Source organism: Melanotaenia boesemani, chromosome 6 (assembly GCF_017639745.1).
Source record: "Melanotaenia boesemani isolate fMelBoe1 chromosome 6, fMelBoe1.pri, whole genome shotgun sequence".
In the NCBI taxonomy this organism is placed as follows: Eukaryota; Metazoa; Chordata; class Actinopteri; order Atheriniformes; family Melanotaeniidae; genus Melanotaenia; species Melanotaenia boesemani.
This window is the reverse complement of record NC_055687.1, coordinates 3,727,795-3,753,730: the sequence shown is the minus strand read 5'-3', so window position 1 is coordinate 3,753,730 and position 25,936 is coordinate 3,727,795. Positions and strand designations below refer to the sequence as shown.

Here is a 25,936-nt window from a genome sequence, read left to right as displayed (position 1 = left end):
CAACGTCGGTCCTCGAGAGCCACAGTCCTGCAGGTTTTCCATGCACCCTGCACTGACACACCTGACTCAAACTAATGAGTCATTGTGTAAATTCTCATAGACTGTTGGATCCATTTAATTTCAGTCAGGTGTGCTGGTGCAGTGATGCATGGAAAACCTGCTGGATTGTGGCTCTTGAGGACCGACGTTGGCCACCCCTGCACTCAATGATTATTTACATGCTTTATGTTTTTGCACACCTTTTCAGAAGTTTTTGCTTCAGGTATGTTAAGACCTTGCAACATGGTTAAAGTGTTTTATATTACTGCACACCCCACACTGGGCAAACTCTGTGACCTGGGGCTGCCCCAGCATGGGCTGGGTGGTGAAGCCTGGGCCCTGGTGTTGGGGAACTGTCCACCATTGCTGCAGTGGTCTGTCTCAGTTCTGCTCTGTGGTGGCTGCTGGTTGACCGAGGCTTGGGCCCTCTCGGTCTGCCTCTGATCCTTGGAGGTAGTGCGGTTGCATTTACATAAGCACTCAACACAACTCACCCCTAATGCTGAGTACACACACCTACATACAGACACATGCTGACACCCACACATATACTTGTGTTCGTTGCAGTTCCTGGTTTTTGCAGTTTTTCTTCTCACAGGTGCCCCTATAAATTGTCTGTTGTGTTCTCGTAAGGCTGATTTTTACCAATGGGTGCAAGTCGGGTTGGACTGGTTAGGGTGTGGATATGTTTGGAAACTCACCTCGCTGCATTTCCAAAGCCAACCATAACCTTTACTAAGAGGTGAAATATCAGTTGGATAGTTGTAGATGCCTTAAGCTACGTTGAGCCATCGCAGCACCTTAATTAGAATAGAATCAAAACACCACACAGAAACAAAGGAGGAGATTGTGATCATCCAACAGTTTGTGTTTTTTCTTCTTAGCAGTGCTTTGTAATTCAATTTTAAATGGAGATTTAATCAACAAAGAAAATATGTTGCTCTAAACAAGAGCCAGGTTTTCCTCAACTGATCAACAGATTGCAGTGTGTAAAACTCCACCCTTTCGTGTCAGGTCGGTTGGATTGGTACCCAACGGAAGGGCAAGAAAAAGTAAAACGGGTCCGGTCGGATATTAGGGTACCCGTCCCAGTGTCTGTGGAAATGTGTCCGGACCAGATGATGGAAACAGGGCTTTAGAAGCCTTCAGGATGTTTACTGTTTCATTTCAGGCTGTTTAGTTTATCTGTTTAGCTTTGATTGCAGTTTGTTTTCTACCTATAGTTTTGATCTTCCTTTCTCCATCTTTTCTCTTTCTAATTCTCCTCTATCCACCTATTTTCATATGTTTCTCCATTCCTGTTATAAGGAAAAACATATTTTAAAATAATAATAAAAGAACATTTAAGATTCAAGGGGAGCCCCATATCCAAAAGGCCCCTCGTTTGACCTAAATGTCTTGATTACCGTCATATAAGGACGAGTCAGGGACTATTAAAGGTCCCATATTATACACTTTATTCCCAATCTGAGACCATTCATTAATATCTAAATGAAATATTTCCGCCATGGTATGGACAAATCGACCCTCAGTTTGAGTGCAGCGGCTTCTCTTCACCTCCCTCTTTTTAGCAGCTTCAGAAATGTGCCGTTTATGGTGGGCGGAACCCTGGTGGAGCAGCTCAGCTGTTGGCTCCGCCCATCGCATCGCCCGTCATGAGGTGATTGACAGGTTAGGCCTAAGCAGTAACTAGACGCTGATTACAGCGTAGTGAAGGATAAACAAACGCCGGAACACCGGAACCCATTCCTGAAGCCCCCATTACCGACCCAAACCGTGACGCACGGACAACACAGCTAGCTACGCTCATCAATCTGATGCACAATGGCACCGGATACAAACAGTAGAAACAGTGACTTGGCTACATTTACAACAGTGCTAATATATTTTCAAGCTATCAGACTAATAAGGCCGAAACGATAAAATAACTGCCAGCTCTTACCTCTCCAGCTGTGTCACGGACAGTTGGTATTGAACCTGGCTTCAGCTTCAAACGGTCGGCGAAGCCTGCTTTCCATGCCCCCATGTTGTGGAAACAGTCCTCTTTGAAATGCTGGCCACAGACATGCAAAACCTTTGGAAGTTTTCCGGGTACATTTCCTCCAAAAATAAAATTAATCCACTCAGTCCTCGTGGGTTCAGTGGATGGAAGTAAAAAAACGTTTTCGTGTTCATTTATGCAGCCACAAACAGAACAGTGCTTCTGTCGCTTAGCCATGTCCGCTAACGAGGGTTGCCGAAGAGGGAAAAACACTGGGCGCTAGGTGATTTTTAGAGGGCGGGCTTTGAGAGCCGGTAAGCGGGTCCATCGCTCTGTGGGGAGTGGTTATTGTCCCTTATGACGTCATAACGTACACGCTTTCAAACTCGCTCAATTCAGCGCTTACTTCCCTAGAGGTGGAGCAGGGGGGAGAGAGAGCGCCTGAAAGAGTTTCACACTTACGGGTCTCCTACACATGCGGGGGGACCAGTATGACTGTTCCAAAACCATTAAAAAGTGAATTTTGCATAATATGGGGCCTTTAACAGTCAGTCAGATCTCAGAAAATTCTGAGATCTTTTATTGAGATATATGACGTAGGACATACACGAACACATGAATACAGTTAACACACATGAATACACTCTGCTCGTGGCTACTATTACAGGGAGAATAATCTAAACACTACAGTCAAATTCTGACATCCAAGTATTATGTTTTCCATTAACTTATAAAAAATTAAATGATTTAGAAGTTAAAGAAAAAAAGTAATGAGTTTCTGGATATATTTAAAACCCCCCCCAAAAATTAAATAAAAGAACTAACCACCTAAAGTTATAAATCTTATCAGAAGGATTAAATGAAGAAGTCTGCTTCTTGCAGCAGGTTACAGTAATCTCATAATATACAATTACACTGATAAAATCATACAATGTGGAAAGTATTTAGATAAGGCATTTTGTTAGCAAATTATCTGAAAGATCCTTGTGAAAAAACCTTGTCTTTACAAGAAATAATCTATATTCATGAAAGAAAAAAAAACATGTCCCCCGTAAATAATTCACTTTTATGTATCAGAATATAGTGAAGAAATATCTAGTCTTCAAATAGGTCTCTAAAGCCTGGTACACACAATGATTTTTTAAATCATAGGAAATCTTTTTTATCTGGTCAAGACCTCACAAATGGAAATAAAAAAGTCAGTTTTGATCGTACTGCGTTGTGTGCTCCGAAAATGTAATCACAGAACACACACATGACGATGCAGTCCAGCACCTCATCTACAATCTAGTCCTCCGAGCTGGTCAAACATTGAAACATAGAAGATGAGCCATATCAACAACCGGCAAAAAACGAAGAAGAAGAACCATATCAACAACCGGCAAAAACCGTAGAAGAACCACATCAACAACTGGCAAAAAATGTAGAAGAAGAACCATATCAACAATCTGCAAAAAACGTAGAAGAACCACATCAAAAACCGGCAAAAAATGTAGAAGAAGAACCATACCAACAACTGGCAAAAAACGTAGAAGAAGAACCATAGCAACGACCGGCAAAAAACGTAGAAGAAGAACCATAGCAACAACCGGCAAAAAACATAGAAGAACCACATCACCAACCGGCAAAAAATATAGAAGAACCACATCAACAACTGGCAAAAATGTAGAAGAATCAAATCGACCACCGGCAAAAAACGTAGAAGTAGTACCACATCAACAACCAGCAAAAAATATAGAAGAAAAACCATAGCAACAACCGGCAAAAAATGTAGAAGATCCACATCAACAACCGGCAAAAAACATAGAAGAACCACATCAACAACTGGCAAAAATGTAGAAGAATCAAATCGACCACCGGCAAAAACCGTAGAAGAACCACATCAACAACTGGCAAAAAATGTAGAAGAAGAACCATATCAACAATCAGCAAAAAATGTAGAAGAAAAACCACATCAACAACCAGCAAAAGATGTAGAAGAAGAACCATATCAACAACTGACAAAAAATGTAGAAGAACCATAGCAACAACCAGCAAAAAGCGTAGAAGAAGAACCATAGCAACAACCGGCAAAAAACACAGAAGAACCACATCACCAACCGGCAATAAATATAGAAGAACCACATCAACAACTGGCAAAAATGTAGAAGAATCAAATCGACCACCGGCAAAAAACGTAGAAGTAGTACCACATCAACAACCAGCAAAAAATGTAGAAGAAGAACCATAGCAACAACCAGCAAAAAATGTAGAAGAAAAACCATAGCAACAACCGGCAAAAAATGTAGAAGATCCACATCAACAACCGGCAAAAAACATAGAAGAACCACATCAACAACTGGCAAAAATGTAGAAGAATCAAATCGACCACCGGCAAAAAACGTAGAAGTAGTACCACATCAACAACCAGCAAAAAATGTAGAAGAAGAACCATAGCAACAACCAGCAAAAAATGTAGAAGAAGAACCACATCAACAACCAGCAAAAGATGTAGAAGAAGAACCATATCAACAACTGACAAAAAATGTAGAAGAACCATAGCAACAACCAGCAAAAAGCGTAGAAAAAGAAGCATGGCAACAACTGGCACAAAGCAAAGAAGAAGAAACATGGTAACAATCGGAAAGAAAGGGGAAAGAAGGGGATATATAGGACGGGGGAATGATGGAGGTCTTGGGACCATTGTTAACAGAAAAAGGCAGAACTAAAAAAAAAATCAGACTGGAGACGGCGTGAACACGGACTTTGTTTACTTCCTTGCTGATATGGGAATATCTAATTTGTGTCCTAAAATGCCCACCTGTATGCTATTGGGGTTATATAACTGCTTGTTTTGGAAGGTTTATGAATTAAGGCCATTTTAGGCCAGAGGTGGAATGATATGGGAATATCTAATTTGTGTCCTAAAATGACCATCTGTGTACTATTGGTGTTATATAACTGCTTGTTTTGTCCCAAGTGACCACCTGTATACTGTTTTTGTTATATTATTCTGCTTGTTTTGGGAACTGTGTAACTGCCTATCTTTGGAAGGGTGAGAAAAGGGTGTCTTGTAAATATGTTTACAAGACAGGATCTCAGGACTCATCCTCGCCTGTGGGAAAGGACCGGCCATCCTCTCTCTCATGCGATGTTGTGTTTTTTCTAAATAAGTATAAAGACGGGGAAATCCCACATCTCGGTAGAGTCTGCTGCGGGTTACGTACGAACGCCCAGCCGGGGTTTTCTAAGCCACTCTACCGGGACTGTTGGCTCTCCAGTCCGTGTCAAAGGTAGGGCAAGCTATGCTATGCTATGCTATGCTTATAAGGCTGAACCCATTGAGATGTAATGATGAGTGTCATGAGCTGCGGGGAATAAACCTGACACATTTATTCTAGCACTCTGACTTTGTGTGTTTCATCTGCCGACCACCACGAACCTCTAAAAATCACACATTACATTATTGGCGTCACGAACAATTAATACATTGTAATTGATGTTATTTGGTGGCTGCAGAAATGTTTATGAAACATAATAAGAAGCCTCCCGCCGTGGAGCAATCTGATGTGCCAGGTTGGACTGGCGAATGGAGTGAAGTTGCGCTCTGTCTGCGGGACGGCGGTGGTCGTCCCGAGCCGTGGGGAGATGCTGTAAAGGACGGCTCTCTAGCGGCTGCATTGCCTGTGCTTAAAGAAATTGTTGTTCCTCCGACATCCCCGTTGGGGGGGATTCAGAGGCGTGCGTGGTTTTGTGCATCAGCATGGCGTGTATCGCAGGAGAAAAAAGAACAGTTGGAAACACAGCTGTCTTTAGCCAGGCAAGAAGTAATGAAAATGCAGGCAGAGAAAGACGCACTGAATCACTGTTTGAACAAAGCTTTGGTGGGATTGGCTCAGACTCGGTGGCAAATGCGGAGGAGACCGCCCCGCCGTACTGACCCTGCCAAAGTCCGTACCGTGGCTGCACGGGTACGGGAGGATGCTAGTTGGGATCCCATGAAGTGGGATGAGGATGTCTGGGACGAGGCTGAAGGGTTAGACTGGTATCAGGCAAAACCAGTGACCCGTCGTCGCCAGACTGAGGATATGGCTCAGTTAATGATGAGGGCAGGAGTGTTTCTGGGAACGGCTGATGCATGGGCTGATATGAATGTGCCCAAATCAGTACGGGATCAGCTGATAAAAACCAGTCCTCCACATTACAGACCCCTGGTGTTGACATTAATGTTAAATGCTGTAGACAGACCTGCTTCTGCTGTACAAGGGATGATAAGAGAATTAGAAAATCTGGCAGATGGATTTTACTGGACCATTGCCAGTCTCACAGAACTGTAAATATGCATGTACTGCTGTAGATACTTATTCTGGAGTATTGATAGTTCACCCCTGTAAATTTAGTAATCAAAAGGCAACGTTATGGGAAAACCATGTAGAATGGATTTATCACATTCCATATCACCCACAAGCAGCAGGGTTAGACAGAATAAAAAATAGAAGTAAAAGTGGAATAAAAATAGAAATAAAATAAAGATAGAAATCCAGAGTGGATTGGCAGATAAAGTGCAGTGGCAAGATGATGACTATGTAAATAAAGGATGTGCAAAGATGATACAGAATGTTGAATGATGTGCAAAGGATACAAATATTGTATAATTATATGATATATAGTATCAGAGCGACAGTTATAGGTTGCAGTAAGTGGTTGACTTAGTCCAGTTGTGTGATCGTGGCTCTGGCAGAGGTAGATGAGTTATGAGTTAATTGAAAGACTAAATGGATTATTAAAATCCTCACTGAGGAAAGCCTCAGGTGATAATAGTTTAGATAATTGGAAGCGCAATTTACCAGAGGTGGTTAAACAAATTAATAACAGACCCCTTGCAGAAGGAGTGACACCACTCACTCAAATGGTCATGGTGCGAAAGTGTTAAAATGTGGAAAAAACAAAATGATGCTAAATTCCACTGCGAGCCACGACTCAGCAGGTTTTGGACCTGACAAGTAAATATAGCTGCTGAACCGTTTGTGGTCACTAAAGGTGACAAAATAGCTCAGCTGGTAATAAAACCATGTAATATGACAATGGTGCAAGAAATAACAACACCACAGGTGTTTACTACTAGAGGTCAAGGGGGATTTGGATTTAAAAGACTAATGCTGTGTGCTATATTCTTCTGAAGTCATGTGTCTCTTTCAGCCTGGTGTGCCTGGTGGATGTCTGAGTGGGAGTGGAGGAGGTTGATCGGAAGATCCAATAAGGAGGGGACGCAGAAGGATCCTCGCTAGGGCCCGCCTGAGACCTGGTGGTGCTGCCTGCTGGGGCATGCTGCTAGCTGCCCTCACTGTCACTGCGATGACCCCCCACCAGTCGATGGAGGAAGTGGTTCAGTTTCGAATGGGCTGGAGGAACGCAACAACAATGAGGCCTGTTACATTGCCAATTTATCAGTTAAGAAATGCTACAACCATAGATAATCGGACTAACCCTTTTATCTACCCAGTGGACGCATTGCCAAAGGAACTAGTAATTAAAAATCATACAGCTCCACTGGTGACGACCTGCCAGGAAAGAGCACACGCTGTGGTTCGAACAGGAGAAATCACTTGGACAATGTTGCCCAACACTGGAAATAAAGCTAGCCAGGCCGTTCATCGCCTGGGGAACTGGATGCCGGTCCCTATAGGACCCCAAAAAGAGACTGCAATCATTTTACAACAACAGTTGAAATGGCAAACTAGATTGTTTAATGACACTGCCGATGTTTTAATAAATGTAACCAAAGCTATTGATGCAACTGTGTGTGGTTTACAGGTGATATATTCCCGACTACAGGAGGAGAGGTTTGTACGGGTAATAACTACACCTAACCCAAATGAATGGAGACGATTGTTTGATATATCTGATGCTTTATGGTTACAAATAAAACCTGAACAGACTCGATGTAATATGACCATGTGTACAGTAAGTTGGATACAGTGGAATGTTACTCAAGTAATCACCATCTGTAAGTTTCAGGTATTACCATTGATCGTACATAATAAGTATATGTTTTTGAGAACTCACGGTGAATGGTTTAGTCCCCAAACCAATCACACGTATGACCTGACGGACTGTGAAACTACTGATCGAGGCCAAGCCTGCCTCTTATCTAAAGGGTATAGAAATCCATGCTTTACAGGAGACACGGCACTGTGTGAATGGTTTATAGAACCAGCTAGCGACATGCTATGGCAAGTGGGCCCCAACACCCTTTGCGTAGCTACTACTCACAACCATACTCAGTTGCCTACTGTACCGTTCTCAGGTTGTTTAAAAGGTTTACACCTATGGCATTGGCACAATGTAACTTACAGGTTGACTAACTTTACCACAGAATCTCATCTGACGGCTGTCCAGTGGAAAGTGTTACACCTACCATGGCGAATTTCTCTGGAGCGTTTCCAAAGTGTACTGTCTCGCTCCCGTGATCTTAAAGATATTATGTCTAGCCATTCTCAGAATGTTACCCGTGCCTTAGCAACAACTCTAGTTAACCGGGAACAGGTTTTGCATGCAGCAAGGATGGTGGAGATGGACAGTGCTCATCACTGGTGGGACATTTTTTCAGGAATGTCTGTCACCGCTAGAACATATGTAGCTCCACCATTATTGATTCTTGTGGCTATTTTATGTGTATTGACGCTATGCAATGTATTAACATGCCTTTATATACGCCGCATTGTGTGTTATAATCTGACCGTAGATAATCAAAATCACTGGGGGCATGTGCAGGTTTTTGATGGAATTATTGGATGTCATGTGGAAAGGTGGAGGTTTTATGGATTAATGGCATTTTAGGCCAGAGGTGGAATGATATGGGAATATCTAATTTGTGTCCTAAAATGCCCACCTGTATGCTATTGGGGTTATATAACTGCTTGTTTTGGAAGGTTTATGAATTAAGGCCATTTTAGGCCAGAGGTGGAATGATATGGGAATATCTAATTTGTGTCCTAAAATGACCATCTGTGTACTATTGGTGTTATATAACTGCTTGTTTTGTCCCAAGTGACCACCTGTATACTGTTTTTGTTATATTATTCTGCTTGTTTTGGGAACTGTGTAACTGCCTATCTTTGGAAGGGTGAGAAAAGGGTGTCTTGTAAATATGTTTACAAGACAGGATCTCAGGACTCATCCTCGCCTGTGGGAAAGGACCGGCCATCCTCTCTCTCATGCGATGTTGTGTTTTTTCTAAATAAGTATAAAGACGGGGAAATCCCACATCTCGGTAGAGTCTGCTGCGGGTTACGTACGAACGCCCAGCCGGGGTTTTCTAAGCCACTCTACCGGGACTGTTGGCTCTCCAGTCCGTGTCAAAGGTAGGGCAAGCTATGCTATGCTATGCTATGCTTATAAGGCTGAACCCATTGAGATGTAATGATGAGTGTCATGAGCTGCGGGGAATAAACCTGACACACTTATTCTAGCACTCTGACTTTGTGTGTTTCATCTGCCGACCACCACGAACCTCTAAAATCACACATTACACTTGCTCCCCAGCCAGCTCGCTCTGATTGGCCACATTCCGTGCCACGTCACCCCCCACACAGTCACAATGCACGAGTCGGCGGTGTTCTTCAGAAATCTGCACTGAAATATTAAACATGTTCAATGTTCCCAACTGTGGCTATGACCCATATCGGAGCGGATTATCGGGACAAATCGGCTCATAACACACCACAGACCATATTATGACTGGACAGGGAAATCACACAGTGATTGGGCGTTTGCCGTCCAAGGTTGGGAAGAGGCAAAATCAGGTCAAAAACAGCCCAAATATTGTTATGTGTGTACCAGGCTTATAAGTAAATACAACCCTCAGGTGAACAACAACACATTATATCGCCCATACTGCCATCCATGTTCTTTACCTGTTTGTGGGGCTAGAGCCTAACCAAGTTAGTCAGGCGAGAGGCGATGTTGTTGCAGCCGAATATTTCTAGACTCGGTCCTCTTCCTTCCCTTTGTAAAATGGCTGCAGGAGCATTTAATCATCAGTAGTTTTTAAATTCTTGACAGAACGTCCAAACACCAGATAAACACAGATGTCTGAGACTGAACAGGTGGAAACACCTAAACCTGAACGTCATTCATCATTCAGCTTGTAAGGATCTAAGTTATTAATTTGTGTTTTTGCATCATAACAACTCTTCACCTGTCTTGCGAGCTCATCGAGATTAGGATCTTAGCTGCTAGCAAAATATGGACAAATTTGTGAAGGTACCAATGGGCAATGAATGAATGAACAACAGATTTCAACTACTAAAAAAAGACAACAAAATCTGATGAGGCACATTTTGCCCTAGGCATGACCAGGTAATGTTCAAGTAAAGGTCAATGGTGGGTACTGAAGAGACACCACAGTGTATCACCACCGTAGAATACCCCCTTGAAGTTCCTCTAACCAGCTCATATATACACTGTAAACAACATTGTTTACAGATTAGTAGCAAAATTTTGCACTTTGCGTCGTTTCTATTTTGTGTGGACACGCATGTGTCCTTTTAAAGAGACACGCCATCTAAATAATTCACCACAAACCTCACAAGGAAACAGTCTCTGTCCTGTGTGGATTCTCATGTGTTGGTTTAAGCTTGACTTGTGACTAAATCTTTGTCCACATTCCTCACAGTTGAATGGTTTGTCTCCTGTGTGGATTCTCATGTGTCTGTTTAAGTGTGTCTGTTGACTAAATCGTTGTCCACATTCATCACAGCTGAATGGTTTGTCTCCTGTGTGGATTCTCACGTGTTGGTATAAGTGTGTCTTGCGACTAAATCTTTGTCCACATTCATCACAGCTGAATGGTTTGTCTCCTGTGTGGATTCTCATGTGTTGGTTTAAGCTTGACTTGTGACTAAATCTTTGTCCACATTCATCACAGCTGAATGGTTTGTCTCCTGTGTGAATTCTCATGTGTCGGTTTAAGCTTGTCTTTTGACTAAATCTTTGTCCACATTCATCACAGCTGAATGGTTTGTCTCCTGTGTGGATTCTCATGTGTTGGTTTAAGCTTGACTTGTGACTAAATCTTTGTCCACATTCATCACAGCTGAATGGTTTGTCTCCTGTGTGAATTCTCATGTGTCGGTTTAAGCTTGTCTTTTGACTAAATCTTTGTCCACATTCATCACAGCTGAATGGTTTGTCTCCTGTGTGAATTCTCATGTGTCTGTTTAAGTGTGTCTTTTGACTAAATCTTTGTCCACATTCATCACAGCTGAATGGTTTTTCTCCTGTGTGGCTTATCATGTGTTGGTTTAAGTGTGTCTTGCGGCTAAATCTTTGTCCACACTCATCACAGCTGAATGGTTTGTCTCCTGTGTGGATTCTCATGTGTTGGTTTAAGTTTGTCTTTTGACTAAATCTTTGTCCACATTCATCACAGCTGAATGGTGTTTCTCCTGTGTGGATTCTCATGTGTCGGTCTAAGTTTGTCTTGTGACTAAATCTTTGTCCACATTCATCACAGTTGAATGGTTTGTCTCCTGTGTGGATTTTCATGTGTTCATTTAAGCTTGTCTTGCGACTAAATCTTTGTCCACATTCATCACAGCTGAATGGTTTGTCTCCTGTGTGGATTCTCATGTGTTGGTTTAAGTTTGTCTTTTGACTAAATCTTTGTCCACATTCAGTCATTTTACCACAGATTGTTGATGTTGACATAAACATTAAATTTAACAGTTTTTACATGTGTCGACACTTTCCTGCAAGTTTACATTTTGCATCACTTTAAAACATCTTGTATGGTTTAAATAAAGGCTTCTTTGTAAATGTCTCTAGAGAGATCGTTGGTGGTGAAACTCTTGACCACATTCAGAGCAGCTGAGGGATTTTCTGGCAGTGTTACACTCCACGTCACTGTTTACACCTGACCTATGTGCCCTGTCGTCATTCCATCTTCCATCACTTATCCTGATTGGACCACAGATCCTCTGGTTCCTGTTTTATGGAGAGATGCTCCAAGTCCTGCTTGTCAAGACCACATTTGCAGGGAACCCCTTCTTCTACCACCAACAGTTGTAGGCATCTGCAGATAACACTGAAAAACAAACAAAAATCTCTGTTAATTTCTTCATTTGACCATGTGTAGATCCATTGACAGAACATGGTGACCCTCATCTTTACTTAGGTACTGTCTGACATCTGATCTGTTACACTCTCATGTGATGGCTGGAGTAGCACAGCACACTAAATAGTGGAGGGCAAAATGCAGAATAAAGTGCTAAAAACAAAAGCTGTGTACAAAGCACAGATGGGTTGTGTTGTGGCAGAGAAAATCAGTGGTGTTCTGTCAGAGTTTCTGAAAAAATAGTAGCAATCACTGCAGATAATGCTGCCATTATAAATATGGCTATTAAGCGCCTGCAATTAGGTAAACTGTGCTGTGTTGCCCACACACTTAACCCTTATGCACCCCTTTGAAAAAAATCCACTTTTGCACCCTAACACACATAAATGAGCATGTAAAAAGTCATATAAAATATTTTATATTTCCTTTTTACTTTTTTATTCTTCAAACCAGGATCAATTCTAATCATCCATATCAATGATTAATAAATTTTTAATTAATTTTTAATTTGAGGAAGTTAAAGATTAGCTTAGAAATTAATTTATACAGTCCATGTAACAAGTCAAGCCATTCATTATAACACCATGAAGGCTGACAGAAAATAGACCATAAACAACATCTGGAAATTAATTTAACAATAACAACAACATAACGAGAACAGTTCAGCGGAGGCAGGAGCGGCAAACTGTGAAGTAATGTTTTTTTGCAAAGAGGTTTTCTGCAGTTGTTGCAGTTGCTTTGCACAATTATTCTGCAAGAGCCAACCATGGTAATAATGTTTTTCAGCAGCTCCTCTGCCGGAGCAAATGAAGTGAAAAACTTGCCACTTGTGACTGTTACTCTTGTCAGCACCAGCTGATCGGCCGGTGTACAAACTCACAGGCAGTAAGATGTTTTTACGTCACAGGCTACCCACATTTTCAGGCCATACCTGGCTGGTTTCACTGGGATGTACTGCATAAAATTGCCATGCCCGTTATACGGATCTAGCTGCTCATCCACGCAGAAGTCCTCATCCTGGTTTGAAGATCACCTGTACCGGGAGGATTCCACTCAAGCGCCACAAAATAAGGTGGCAGCTGGTGTGACTACGGATACGCTAGAGGTGGCTGGCTTGACCGCAGTTGGAATTTGTGGGTGACCACTGGATTTTACCACTTTTAGACCTCCAAGACGGTCTTCCGTGGCTTCTTCACCACCGTTTGTGGAGTCACTGGAGCTGGTGGATGACTAGTCAGCCGCCGGAATGTAGACCTCAACTTGGTGGAGTGAGTGTTGCTCTCTGTGATTTTATCTGAGATTCCACCGGTGTGCTCAGTCACATCTGTTTGGGACTGCATGATGTCCTGGGCCTGCATGATGTCCTGGGCCTCTGCTACCGTGTAACGGTTTTATCATGGTATCAGGTAGGAAATTAAATGCTTTTCTCCAACTTGCTCTTATAAACTGTGCTGCAGATGCAGCTGTGTAAACAAAGATGAGGATTGTTTTCACTTCAACACATAACTTTGATGAGCTGCAAAGGGTCCTGTGTTTTGTTCATTTCGAGGCAGTGCAGAGGAATGCATGTAGATGTGCATTTTACATATTTTAAAATAAAAATGTGGAGCTGCTTGAACGTTCAGGAAAAAAATACACATGAAATGGATAATATGTCAAAGTTGCCACTTGAAAGCTTCCTGCGCTATTGTGCATTTTGTCACACTGTAATGCAATTCAATATACACATTTTTGTGCTTAGGGTCCAAATGGGGAGTAATTACGATAATAGTAAATCGTCTGTACTTATATAGCGCTTTTATCCAAAGCGCTTTACATGTACGTCACATTCACCCATTCACACACACACATTCACACACTGATGGCTGAAGCTGCCATGCAACGCGCTAACCATGACCAATCAGGAGCAAGTAGGGGTTCGGTGTCTTGCTCAGGGACACCTCAACATGAACTCGACGGGCCGTTATCGAACCTGCAACTCTTGGGTTTCAAGACGACCACTCTACCCACTGAGCCATGTTACAGCATAATGTTGTTCACAATAGCCTAAAAATAAAATTAAGATCGGAAAAAAATGCAATTTTCTGCATCCCATCCCTCATCTTTAAAATCAGCGAGGGGAAATGTTAAATATGCTAGAAATTAAAATGCAAAAACACATAAATGGTCATAGGTGTGCATAAGGGTTAATCTTGCAGCACAAAGTCTGTACTCCTTAAATTCAGTGAGTCAGTGGGTGGCTAAGGTCTGAACCACTGTTGTGTGGATGAAGAGGGGCTTGATGGCGAAGGTGGTTCTCTAAGAGAAGCAAGAACTTCCACGAAAGATACAAGATGTTCGTACAGATTACAGAAGAATGTAATGACCTATTTGTAATGATGAGCTCTGCAACGTAGTTCTATAGTATTTGAATCCAATTTTAAATACAACTGTTTGTCTCCTGGTATGAAAAGCATCTACTAAATGACTTAAACTTAATGTTCTGATTTGTTTGTGTTTTAATCAGATTTACCTCGACACAGACTCATCCTTGATGTAAGAATGCGCTGAAACTGGGTATCTAATGCTGGAGAAATTCAGAGAAGTACCCTGCAATTCAAGCAGTTAGCTTGAATCAGCAGCTGACAAATAATATGGAAAAAATACCAGTACACACAAAATTTGAATTCAAAGAACAGTATTACACTGCATCAGTGAACTGATTGTCCTGACTTACTACAAAGAGCTCACTATAGACTATGTGCTAATGTAGGGAAAGCATATGTTAAGTGCTTTGTTAAGAAAAAAAGAATATTTCGAACAGAGATCTATGTGTTCTTTATTCTTTTTCATACAGGTTTGCTCGGCTGACTGGGGAGGATTTTAGGAGAGAAGAAGACTTCGTCAACCTCATCAAAGTTCAACACTATGTGTCTTCAGAAAAAAGCCCCGTATGCGGACAGATACTACCATTTCTCCAAAAGAGGTACATCTGACTGTGGAAGAGGGAGACACAGTGTTCGTATCCAACCTGAACAATCAGGTTTGGGCAAACCTATCTGAGCGCCAACAGGTACATGACTGAGGCAGGTAGCTGGAAAGAAAGAGATGAAGAATGGAAACTTCTTTAATCCAAAACAGTGTCGCAAAAATGACTTCTTTAGGGTCAGGAATAAAAAGGGGGAAAAGGAGTAAGAGGGGAGAAAACTATGATGTGATTTTAGCTATAACACTCTACCAGTCAAACTAGCAGCGTTCCATTAATAAGTGTTATTGTACTGGAAGCTTTTATACAAACACAATTTTACTCCACACAACAAGCCCGTATGGAATAACAGATGCATTTTTTACAAGAGGAAATCATTATTTGAGAAAGAGTCGTACTCCAAGGGTATCTGGTCGGTGGATCATTTGATGGACTCAGTCGGGAATGTTTTAGATCCCAAAACGTTTTGCGCTGTGTGTAGTGTTGGCTGTTCCAAAAACCATTTTGAATAAATTGTGAAACATGTCCCAATCTCGATTCGATCTCTTGTCAAGGAATAAAAGTTATATTCAAACACTTCTCCAGTTATGAGATCTCTACAGACTGAGGGAATTAAATTTTGCCAGGTTAAATGTAAAATACTGAGGATTTTTCTCTTTAAAGAATGTTTCCCGAAGCCAGTTAGGAGTTATATTCTCAACGATTTTAATGAAGATCAAATTCTTAAAATCGGATCTAATTTTATTACATATCTCACCAGGGTTATTTGACGAAGCTGGATTAAGGGAAAGCCGGACTTCTACAATATTCTACAGTCATTGTGTGGCTTATCTTGACAAGTCTAGCTTATTAATTAGAGAGTTTCGTTTCATCGACATGGCTTAGTTGAATGCCAGCTGAGTAACCATGGTAACTGATGCAGCAGAACTAGCCTGCTCGGGGGCAGGCTAACGTTCAAGCTTAGCTTAGCTGTGTCTCAAAGGTCTGATACAGGCTCCCTAAAGCAGGGGTGTCAAACTCCGGTCCTCGAGGGCCGGTATCCTGCAGGTTTTCATCGTTTCCCTGATCTAACACACCGACTGAAATTGATGGGTTATTGTGAAGAAGTTGACAAGAAGCTGTTAGATCCATTTGATTTTATTCAGGTGTGTTAGATCAGAGAAAAAATGAAAACCTGCAGGACACCGGCCCTCGAGGACCGGAGTTGGACACCCCTGCCCTAAAGAAAGTTCCACCTGGTAGAATGCTGCACTCCCGCCACCCATGCTGGTATAAAAGTAAAAAAATAAATAAATAAAATAAAAAAACACTTATCGGACTTCCGGGATGGCGGCGAAGCAAGTGGCAGCATAATTCCCACGCTCTCAGTGAGGTTCTATGTTTCCCCGGTTTGAAAAGAATTTATCTATCTTCTTGTGTAAAATGTTATGGGGAAATACAAACTAAGGAAAACTAAGGCGACAGAAAATCAACTTGGCAACAAAAACGAAGAAATGGCGACGGGAGAAAACGGTGAAACTTCTACCGCAGCCGAAGCTAATGCACATACGGATGCTCTGCAAGCTAGCATCGTTGCTATCCACGCGGAAATAAAAGCAGGACAAAAAGACTTGAAGAAAGACCTAAACGAGCTGTGTGAGACAATGAGACGAGATGTGAAGGAAGAAATCAGAAACTTTAAGGAAGAAGTTAGCCAGAAATTGAGTGTGATCGGGGACGGCCTGAAAAACACTGAAGTGAGGATGGATGATGTGGAGAAGAGAGTGGCAGAGATAGAGGAGTGGAACAGCGGTGCCAAGGAGGTGCTTCTACAAACTCTGCAGGATCAAGAACGCATTCAGTCCAAGCTGGTGGACCTGGAAACACGCTCACGCAGAAATAACCTCAGAATCTTCGGGATCCCCGAGGGAGAAGAGGGACCTAACGCTTGTGAGTTTTTGGAGAAGCTCATTAAAACAGAACTGTCACTCCCTGACATTGACCTCAATATACAACGCTGCCACAGATCTCTCGGACCAAAACCTCCACCGCAGGCCGCCCCGAGATCTATGATTGCCTGCTTCCTCGTTTACAAAACTAAACAACAAGTCCTAACTGCCGCATGGAAAAAGAAAGAAATACATCTCAAAGGCAGAAAAATTTATTTTGATCATGACTACCCAGTGGAAATTATAAACAAACGTAAGGAATACGCTCCTCTGAGGAAGGTACTAAAAGAAAAGGGACTCCGTTTTCACACACCACCACCCGCGAAACTTCGTGTTTTCTACGAAGAAGGACCCACAACATACAACACCGCCAAGGAGGCGAGGGACGACATGCTGAGGAGGGGGATTCTGATGGCTGAATGTGTTGCCCCAGACACACCTGTCAACTTATCCCAGATTGACGTAACAACAACACCCCGCAAAAGCCTCAAAGAGAACTCCTGGGAGACTCGTGGATCCACTAAGCGATGGGACCGGGCTACGGATATCGAGAGAGCAAGAGAAAAACTCCGGAGATTCCAACACTCACTGTCGCACGGTGGTAACAAGGTCTAGAGCACACCCGTGAGTAGATTACCAGAGACAATTGCGAGCACATGCGCGTGCGCGCACGGACTCATACAGACACTCAAAAGTTATGGTTAAATAAATCTAAGACACTCAGTATATGTATGTAAAATAGATAGATTGTCTCCCTTTGTTACATGCCGTTTGGATACAATCTTTGCCCTATTATGAACAATTTCTATGCAGTTGCAGGGAAAAATGGGCCCTTAGTTAATAATAATTTACACTATTTTAGGATCATTATCTGGGGGAAGGGACTAGCTCTTACCCATTATTTATGTGTTTTGATAAGACACAAATGAAGATGCTAGTGAGCATCTGGAGGGGCCCTTCAGGAGAAGGATTCCCCTCCCTGTTCAGAAGTTATATTTACACTTCACTGTTGGAGGTCTTTTCTGTTGGTTTGATTTTTGGTTTTGCACAGATGTTCCCAGTCTACATGTTCAGGCCTAGAGAGAAACCTAATGTATGTATGTATAAGATTCTAGGGATAAGATGGTGAAGGAAGAATACAAAGTAATTACCCTAAATGTTAACGGTCTACAAAATCCCATGAAAAGGAATAAACTACTTACTAAGATGAAAAGAGAAAAACATCATATCGTTTTCTGGCAGGAGACACACTTAGACGATAAGGAACATGAGAAATTAAAAGCTTTGGGTTTTAAAAACACTTATTACTCATCTTATAGAAATGGAAAAACAAGGGGAGTTGCAATACTAATTTCATATAGAGTAACATTTCAACTTGTTTAACAGATAACTGATAAAGAGGGTCGGTATATTTTAGTAACAGGATATATTGACCACAAGCTTGTGACCCTTTTCAATGTGTACAGACCACCAGATAATGATGTAGTGTTCATTAAGAAATTATTCAATATAATTACAGAAGAGAGTTCAGAAATCTTTATCAGTGGGGGGGACTGGAATATTCAGTTAAACCCCTGCCTAGACTCTACCAATACATCTAAAAGAATAAACCCAGAGACAACTACAGTCAAAAAACTTTTGTTTGAATCAGGTATGATGGACATCTGGAGGGAGCTTCACCCAAAAGAAAGAAAGTTTACATTTTACTCTCATCCCCATAAGGTTTACTCAAGGATAGATTATTTTTTCATGTTTAACCGAGACAGACATAGAATTAAAGGATGTGAAATAGGGGTAAAAGACATCTCAGACCATGCCGGAGTGTACCTCTCTCTCTATCTGGACACCGAAATCAAAAACACAACCTGGAGGCTTAATACAAGCCTGTTGAATGACCCGTTGTGTATAAAATACATTGAAAAGGAAATGGGTGTGTATCTGGAATACAATGATAACAATGAGGTGTCCCCAAGTACTCTATGGGATGCAGCGAAGGCAGTAATTAGGGGCAAAATCATTGCGTGGTCCTCTACCAAAAAAAAAGAAAAACTTCAGAAATTACAAGAACTAATAGGCAAACTTAAAAACCTAGAAACTAAACATCAGGAATCTGATGACCCTCATCTCTTATACCAGATACAAACAACTAAGCAAAGAATAAATGAGATATATGATGCCCATGAAGAAATGAAAGCTAAATTTATTAAACAAAGATATTATGATAATGGTCCCAAAGCTAAGAAACTATTATCTTGGAGGATTAAGAAACAACAGGATGAAAGATCCATTCACAAAATTAAAGATGCACAAACTGGAGAAACATGTCACAAATTACAAGAAATACAAAACTCTTTTGTGAATTATTATAAAACTCTATACACACAACCAGATGGTGCCGGTACCCTGGACATTGTGAACTTTCTGAATTCACTGGACCTGCCGTTCATTGGTTCAGAACAAAACAAGAGGCTGATGCACGAAATAACAAAGCAAGAACTGGATACTGCAATTTCCAAATTAAAAACAAATAAGATGCCAGGGACAGACGGTTACCCAGCAGAGTGGTACAAAGAATTTAAGCATGCAGTGTCACCTCTGCTACTGGAATGCTTTAACTATGTACTTAAAGGTGGTGAAACTCCAATATCTTGGAGGCAAGCCATAATCTCTGTAATTCCCAAGCCCGGTAAAGATAAATCTGAATGCGGTTCCTATAGACCTATATCAATTCTAAACTTAGACTATAGACTATTTACATCTATACTAGCAAAGAGATTGGAAAACATAATCCCAGAACTCATAGATGAAGACCAAACCGGGTTTCTCAAAAACAGACAAACACAAGATAATATAAAGCGAACCTTACATGTAATGGATTACATGTCCAGGACTGAAGATGAAGCCATTGTTCTTAGTCTTGATGCAGAAAAAGCATTTGATTCTGTCAGATGGGAATATTTATACTTAGTATTACAACGATTTGGTTTTAATAGCTCTATAATTCAGGTTCTAAAAAACTTATATTATGCACCAACAGCCCGAATAAAAGTAAACGGCAGCCTATCTAACTCAGTAACACTAGAGAGGGGTTGTAGACAAGGATGCCCACTAAGTCCAACCTTGTTTGCCTTATTTATTGAACCGCTTGCCCAATCACTGAGGGAGGATAATGATATAAAAGGAATTTGGATAAGAGGAACAGAATATAAAATATGCCTTTACGCGGATGACATATTGATTACTCTTTTCCAGCCTGACTTCAGCCTAAATAAATTATTGTCCCGTCTGACAACATTTGGTCAATACTCTGGCTATAAACTAAACATTGATAAAACACAACTCATTTCATACAATTATACACCTTCATGCCACATTACAAACCTTTCTAACTTAAGATGGGACAATAGCACTATTAAATACCTGGGTGTTAAAATTCCAAAAGATCTGTCTAATATCTACACTCTAAATTACCTGCCAATAACCAAAGGAATAAAGGAGGACTTAAGTAGATGGACTTTGTTGCCATTTAACCTACATAATCGTATAGACATAATTAAGATGAATATCCTACCACGACTTCTTTTTCTCTTTCAGTCTATACCCTCAGCAATACCCATACAACAATTTACAGAATGGAGGAGGATGTTTTCAGGATTTATTTGGAAAGGTCCAAAACCCAGGGTTAGATATAAAACCTTACAACTACCTAAAGAAGAAGGAGGGCTCTCCTTACCAAATATGGAGAATTATTACAAGGCAGCACAACTAAGATACCTAATATATTGGTGCGACCCATATTACAGTGCCAAATGGAAGAACTTAGAAATATCCCAGTTAAACATACCCCTACAGACATTAATAGGAGATAAGAATATGTACTCACAACAAAAAGAGCACTTAAACAGCTTGACAAAAACATCCTTTAACATCTGGTTTGAAGAATGTCGTAAAACTGGAAAACCAAATCAAATTGCTCAGATGGATACCATATGATAGTGATTTTAAACCATCACAGATTGATGAACGATTTAAGTTTTGGACCTTTAGAGGTATAACTACATATTGTCTGATTTCTAGTGTAGAAGAACTGAATAGTTTTCAAACACTGAAAGACAAATATGATCTAGAAAAACAGGATTTCTTCAGGTATCTTCAGGTCAGAGCCCACTTTAATTGTGCAATAAAAATAGGAACCGGTTACTCAGGTCTAGTTAACATACTGATAGATGCATACAAGTCAAATATTAACAGAAAACTGGTCGCTAGATTTTACCGATGCCTACAGTCCTATAACAAGAACTCCACAACTTATGTTAAATCTAAATGGGAGAAAGAAGCCAAAATAACAATTTCAGAAGAAGGCTGGATGAAGATATTGAAAACTTTACTAAATACCACAAGCTCAGGTCTATGGAGGGAATTTATGTGGAAAAATGTAATTAGATTTTTCATTACACCAAAAATAAAACAACTCCAGACAGCCAGGCTGAGGGAGGGACGATGCTGGAGAGAATGTGGAGAAACACTAGCAAATCATTTTCACATATTTTGGGACTGCCCAGCTATTAAACCATACTGGTTAGGAGTGGTAGAGGACATCAACTCAGTAATGGGTTACAAGATCAAACATGACTTTCACACAGTATACCTTGGAGACACCTCATCCTGTACTAAATCTAGTGACAGATACCTGATCAATAGGGGTGCTGGAAAAAATCGATTCACGTCTGAATCGCAATTCTTATTTATTAACATTCTGAATCGATCCTAATTTTCAAGAATCGATGTTTAAAAACGCGTTTTTTTCCGAACATTTCCAACCTTACTTTCAGCGGGTACCATATGTCCAGACATGGCCTCCGTCGTGAATTGTTTCGGCGAGTGGCGGGTCCTCCAGAACTAGCTTTTAGCCTAGCTTTGACATGGATGAGGAAAAAGAAATACAGCCAGCACCGTCTTCGCTGAAGGCAAATGTTTGGGTGCACTTCGGATTTTACACTTTTCCGGCTAAGAAGGAGCTTGACATGACATATGCGGTGTGCAAAATCTGCAAAATGAAAGTCAAGTATTTCGGGAACACTTCAAATCCCCGAGCCCACATCTTACGCCATCACCCGGAGCTAAAAGAAACGGAGCAGCAGGCACGACCAACTCCTGACCAACGCACACTCCATCACTTCACTAAACTCCCAACCAACTCTGAACGAGCAAAGCGGATAAGTAAATCTATTGCATGTTTCATCTCAAAAGATCTTCGGCCCTACAGCGTTGTGGAGAATGAAGGGTTTAGATTCATGGTGCATACGATCGAGCCAAAGTATGTCATACCATCACGGCAGTTTTTTTACAGAGAAAGCCATACCACAACTTTACGAAGAGACTAAAGTAAATGTAGAGGCAGCCTTGGCCAAAGCCCAGAGAGTAGCGCTTACCTGTGATGCGTGGACTTCCAGAGCAACCCACTCCTTTGTCACATTCACTGCTCACTACATCACCGACACCTGGCAGATCGAGTCGCGTGTTTTACAAACACGGGTGATGCACGAAAGCCACACAGCCATGAACATGAATTTGATGTTCCACACGGTGGCAAATGAATGGAAACTAACAATTGCGGATATGGTTATAGTTACAGATAATGCTGCAAATATGCTGGCTGCGGTGCATCTTGATAACTTGACGCATATCTCGTGTTTTGCACACACATTAAACCTGGCTGGTCAGCGGGCATTGAAGCTTAACCCTGTGTCACGACTCCTTGGGAGAATAAGGCGAATTACTGGGTTTTTCCACCGAAGCCCCATCGCAAGCCACGCACTGCAGGAGAAACAGAAACTTCTGCAGTTACCAGCACACAAGCTAAAAACCGACGTAGGAACAAGATGGAACAGCGCTTTTGAGATGGTTGAAAGGTTTTTAGAGCAGCAGCCTGCAATCTGTGCTGCTCTCCTCTCTCCTCAGGTGAGAAAAGGTGGAAGTTCAGGTGACATCTGCACACTCAGTGAAACTGATATCTCCAATGCTGAGGAAATGGCCAAAGCACTGAAACCGTTAAGGGATGCAACAAAAATCATGTCAGAGGACTCTATGCCCACACTATCAGTCATTGCTCCATTACATGCTCAGCTGCTTCATGACACCACACCAGACTTTGCTGAGGATGACGCACCACTTGTGCAGGAAATAAAAATGACCATTCATGAAGATCTCTCAAAGAGATACACAAGTGTGCAGATGAAGAACATTCTTCTGACTGCCTCCACGCTGGATCCCAGGTTCAAAGCCCTTCCTTTCCTCACCAAAGAGGAGCAACTGGACGTCCATGCCAAAGTGATTGTGGAGGCTGCAGCTCTTGAAGTAATTTTATTTATATTATATTTTTTAAAATGTGTAGAGTAAATACATGTGTACATTTCAGTAATTTAGATTAATGACTACGTGTTTAAATATTTAACAATTTACAGGCATATGTATTTAAATTCAACTGATGTTGAAGGACTTGTAACAGGAAATTTAATGAGTCTTTTGTTTTGGCTTTTCTGCAGAAAGAGGTGGTGCAAGCTGAGGCTGAGGTTGGGGCTGAAAATACAGATATTATGGAAGAAGAAAGTCCTCCTGCCCCTAAAAGAGCATCAGCACTTGTTAACTTACTTGGAAGAACATTTACTGAGGTGAAAGTTGTCCCCAAATCCGCCAGCAGCAAAGCTGAAGAGGAGCTGAAGAAATATCTGGAGGCCCCCCCACTGTCTCTCTCAGAGGACCCCCTTCATTGGTGGAGTTTACATGAGGCATCTTTCCCTCTCCTGGCTAAATTGGCCAAACGGTACTTATGCATACCTGGCACTAGTGTTGCAGCAGAGAGAGTATTCTCTACTGCAGGGGATATAGTGACTGCACAAAGGAGCAATCTAACCCCACACCATGTTGACCAACTACTCTTTCTTCAAAAAAACTTGGACATTGCTAATTGTGGACCGTAATCCCTCATATCCAGTGAGCATTCTGTTAATCACTATAGTGTTACAGTGTAAAACATGTACTGAACAGGAGTTTTAGCGTGACCATTGCCTCGGTCTCATAAGAGTTAAATTAGGCAGAAGTTGTAACATGTTCTGATCAGAGTTGATGAAAATGGAGTTTTTAAAATGTTATACTTTTGACACTATAGTTAAGCAGGAACTTCAGACTAAAACAACTAGAATGTTCTACTAAAAAGTTGAGATACGCATAGATATTTATGTTAAAAGTTAAAGAGTGGGAGCTCAAATATGTTATTGGCAGAAATTTCAGCTGAACACAGATATTTAATTTTGAAACTGTTGTCAAATGAGAACTCAAATGTTTTAGTTACACATCTGAGATGCACTCAAATGTTTTATTTTTGTTTCCAAAATTAGTGTTGTGTTTACATTTGTAGTCTCATATTGAGATTTACTTTGTTTCTATTTGAATCTGCTAATAAGTGAGTACTTTAAATGTAAAATTAAATTTGAGATGTTCCCAAGTATTTACAACAGAAACAGCGGATGCTAATGTTTATGTGAACAGAAGCGGTTAAAGTTAAAGTTATTTTTAGGTATTAATAAATGAGAGCTCACATTTTCCTTTTGTTATCAGAAATCTGAGACAGTCATTTTTTTATTTGTTTAATTTACTGGTTGAGTACTCAAAGGTAAACTTTGCAACCATCTTGAAAAATAAATACCTTCTGTTAACAGATTGCCTCTGTGTGTTTACATTTAAGAATCACTTGATTAAGCTTGTAAAGTTGCAATTTCTTAAACAAAAGCAGCTATCTAGTAATATAATTACTTTCTTTCTTATAGAAGAGTTTTTCCTAGCTTATAGGAGAATGTAGTTACTTGTGAAATTGGCACCTTTTGTAATGGTTATGAATCAAAAATCGGTTTGAATCGAGAATCGATTCTGAATCGAATCGTCACCCCAAAAATCGGAATCGAATTGAATCTTGAGTTGTTGTTAGATTCACATCCCTACTGATCAACATATTGTTGGTCGCCAGCAAAAAGGCAATAACAAGACATTGGCTGTCTAAAGATCTTCCAACTAAAACCCAGTGGATTGGAATTGTAAACGAGGTATATAACATGGAAAGAATAACCTTCTCCCTGAACCTGAACATAGATAAATTCAATGACTACTGGAAGAAATGGAAGACTTGCACACCCTCATAATGAAAATGAAATATACATACAATGATACGACTATAAACCAAGCTGTGTGTTGCATATCACACTGATGTAGGTGTTGATACTGTATGTGTTTTTTGTTTGTGTAGGTAATGGAACGGGAAATGTAGCTATCCTCTGAGGCTGATATAAGTAAACCTACTATCTAATCTTAACAAAGGGATACATTTCATAACAATACCAAAATAAAAATTCACTTCACCCTATGTAAAAATCTACAAATGCCAAGCTATTCTTAGTCCACACTGTTATTTATTGATGGTTTCTCTTAACAGTCTGTGTCTGTTCTGATTGTTTCTGTTTGTTTACTGATATATACTGGTGTTGTTTGTATGTACGAAAACAATAAAAAATAAAATATAAAAAAAAAAAAACCCTTATCATATCACTACTTTGTCTTGAATAATCAATAAATCTATCAGTGCCAGTTTAACTAAAGAAACACAACTATATACGTACTGAACATGAAATTAAATTAAAAAGAACATGGTATATATTAAAAATAATTAATACCTTATTAACCTCCCTACCCAGGTTCAGGAACCCCGACCTCCACTGCCTCTGGTTGGCTAACAGTAAAACTGGGATCAGCTGAGCCCCGTCCATACAGGCCGAGGGCGTCTAAAGAGAGAAAGAGAAAGCTGGTCTAAAGAGATGGACGGAGAAAGACAGAGTTCCTCTTTGGTTACCATGACTTGGCCTTTTATTAATGTCCCT

At 40.8% G+C, this 25,936-nt stretch overlaps 2 protein-coding genes across 1 annotated transcript in view; one reads left to right on the top strand and one right to left on the bottom strand.

Moving 5' to 3' along the window:
• The window catches only part of LOC121641689 (E3 SUMO-protein ligase ZBED1-like), a 631,274-nt gene extending 607,203 nt beyond the window's left edge, over positions 1-24,071 (top strand). The window contains exons 3-4 of the mRNA XM_041987976.1: positions 22,971-23,366; positions 23,555-24,071. Coding sequence (XP_041843910.1) covers positions 23,040-23,366; positions 23,555-23,989 — 762 coding nt within the window. The 5' untranslated portion in view covers positions 22,971-23,039 and the 3' untranslated portion in view covers positions 23,990-24,071. The remainder of the gene's footprint in view (positions 1-22,970; positions 23,367-23,554) is intronic.
• The window catches only part of LOC121641647 (gastrula zinc finger protein XlCGF8.2DB-like), a 399,458-nt gene that overhangs the window by 191,951 nt on the left and 181,571 nt on the right, over positions 1-25,936 (bottom strand).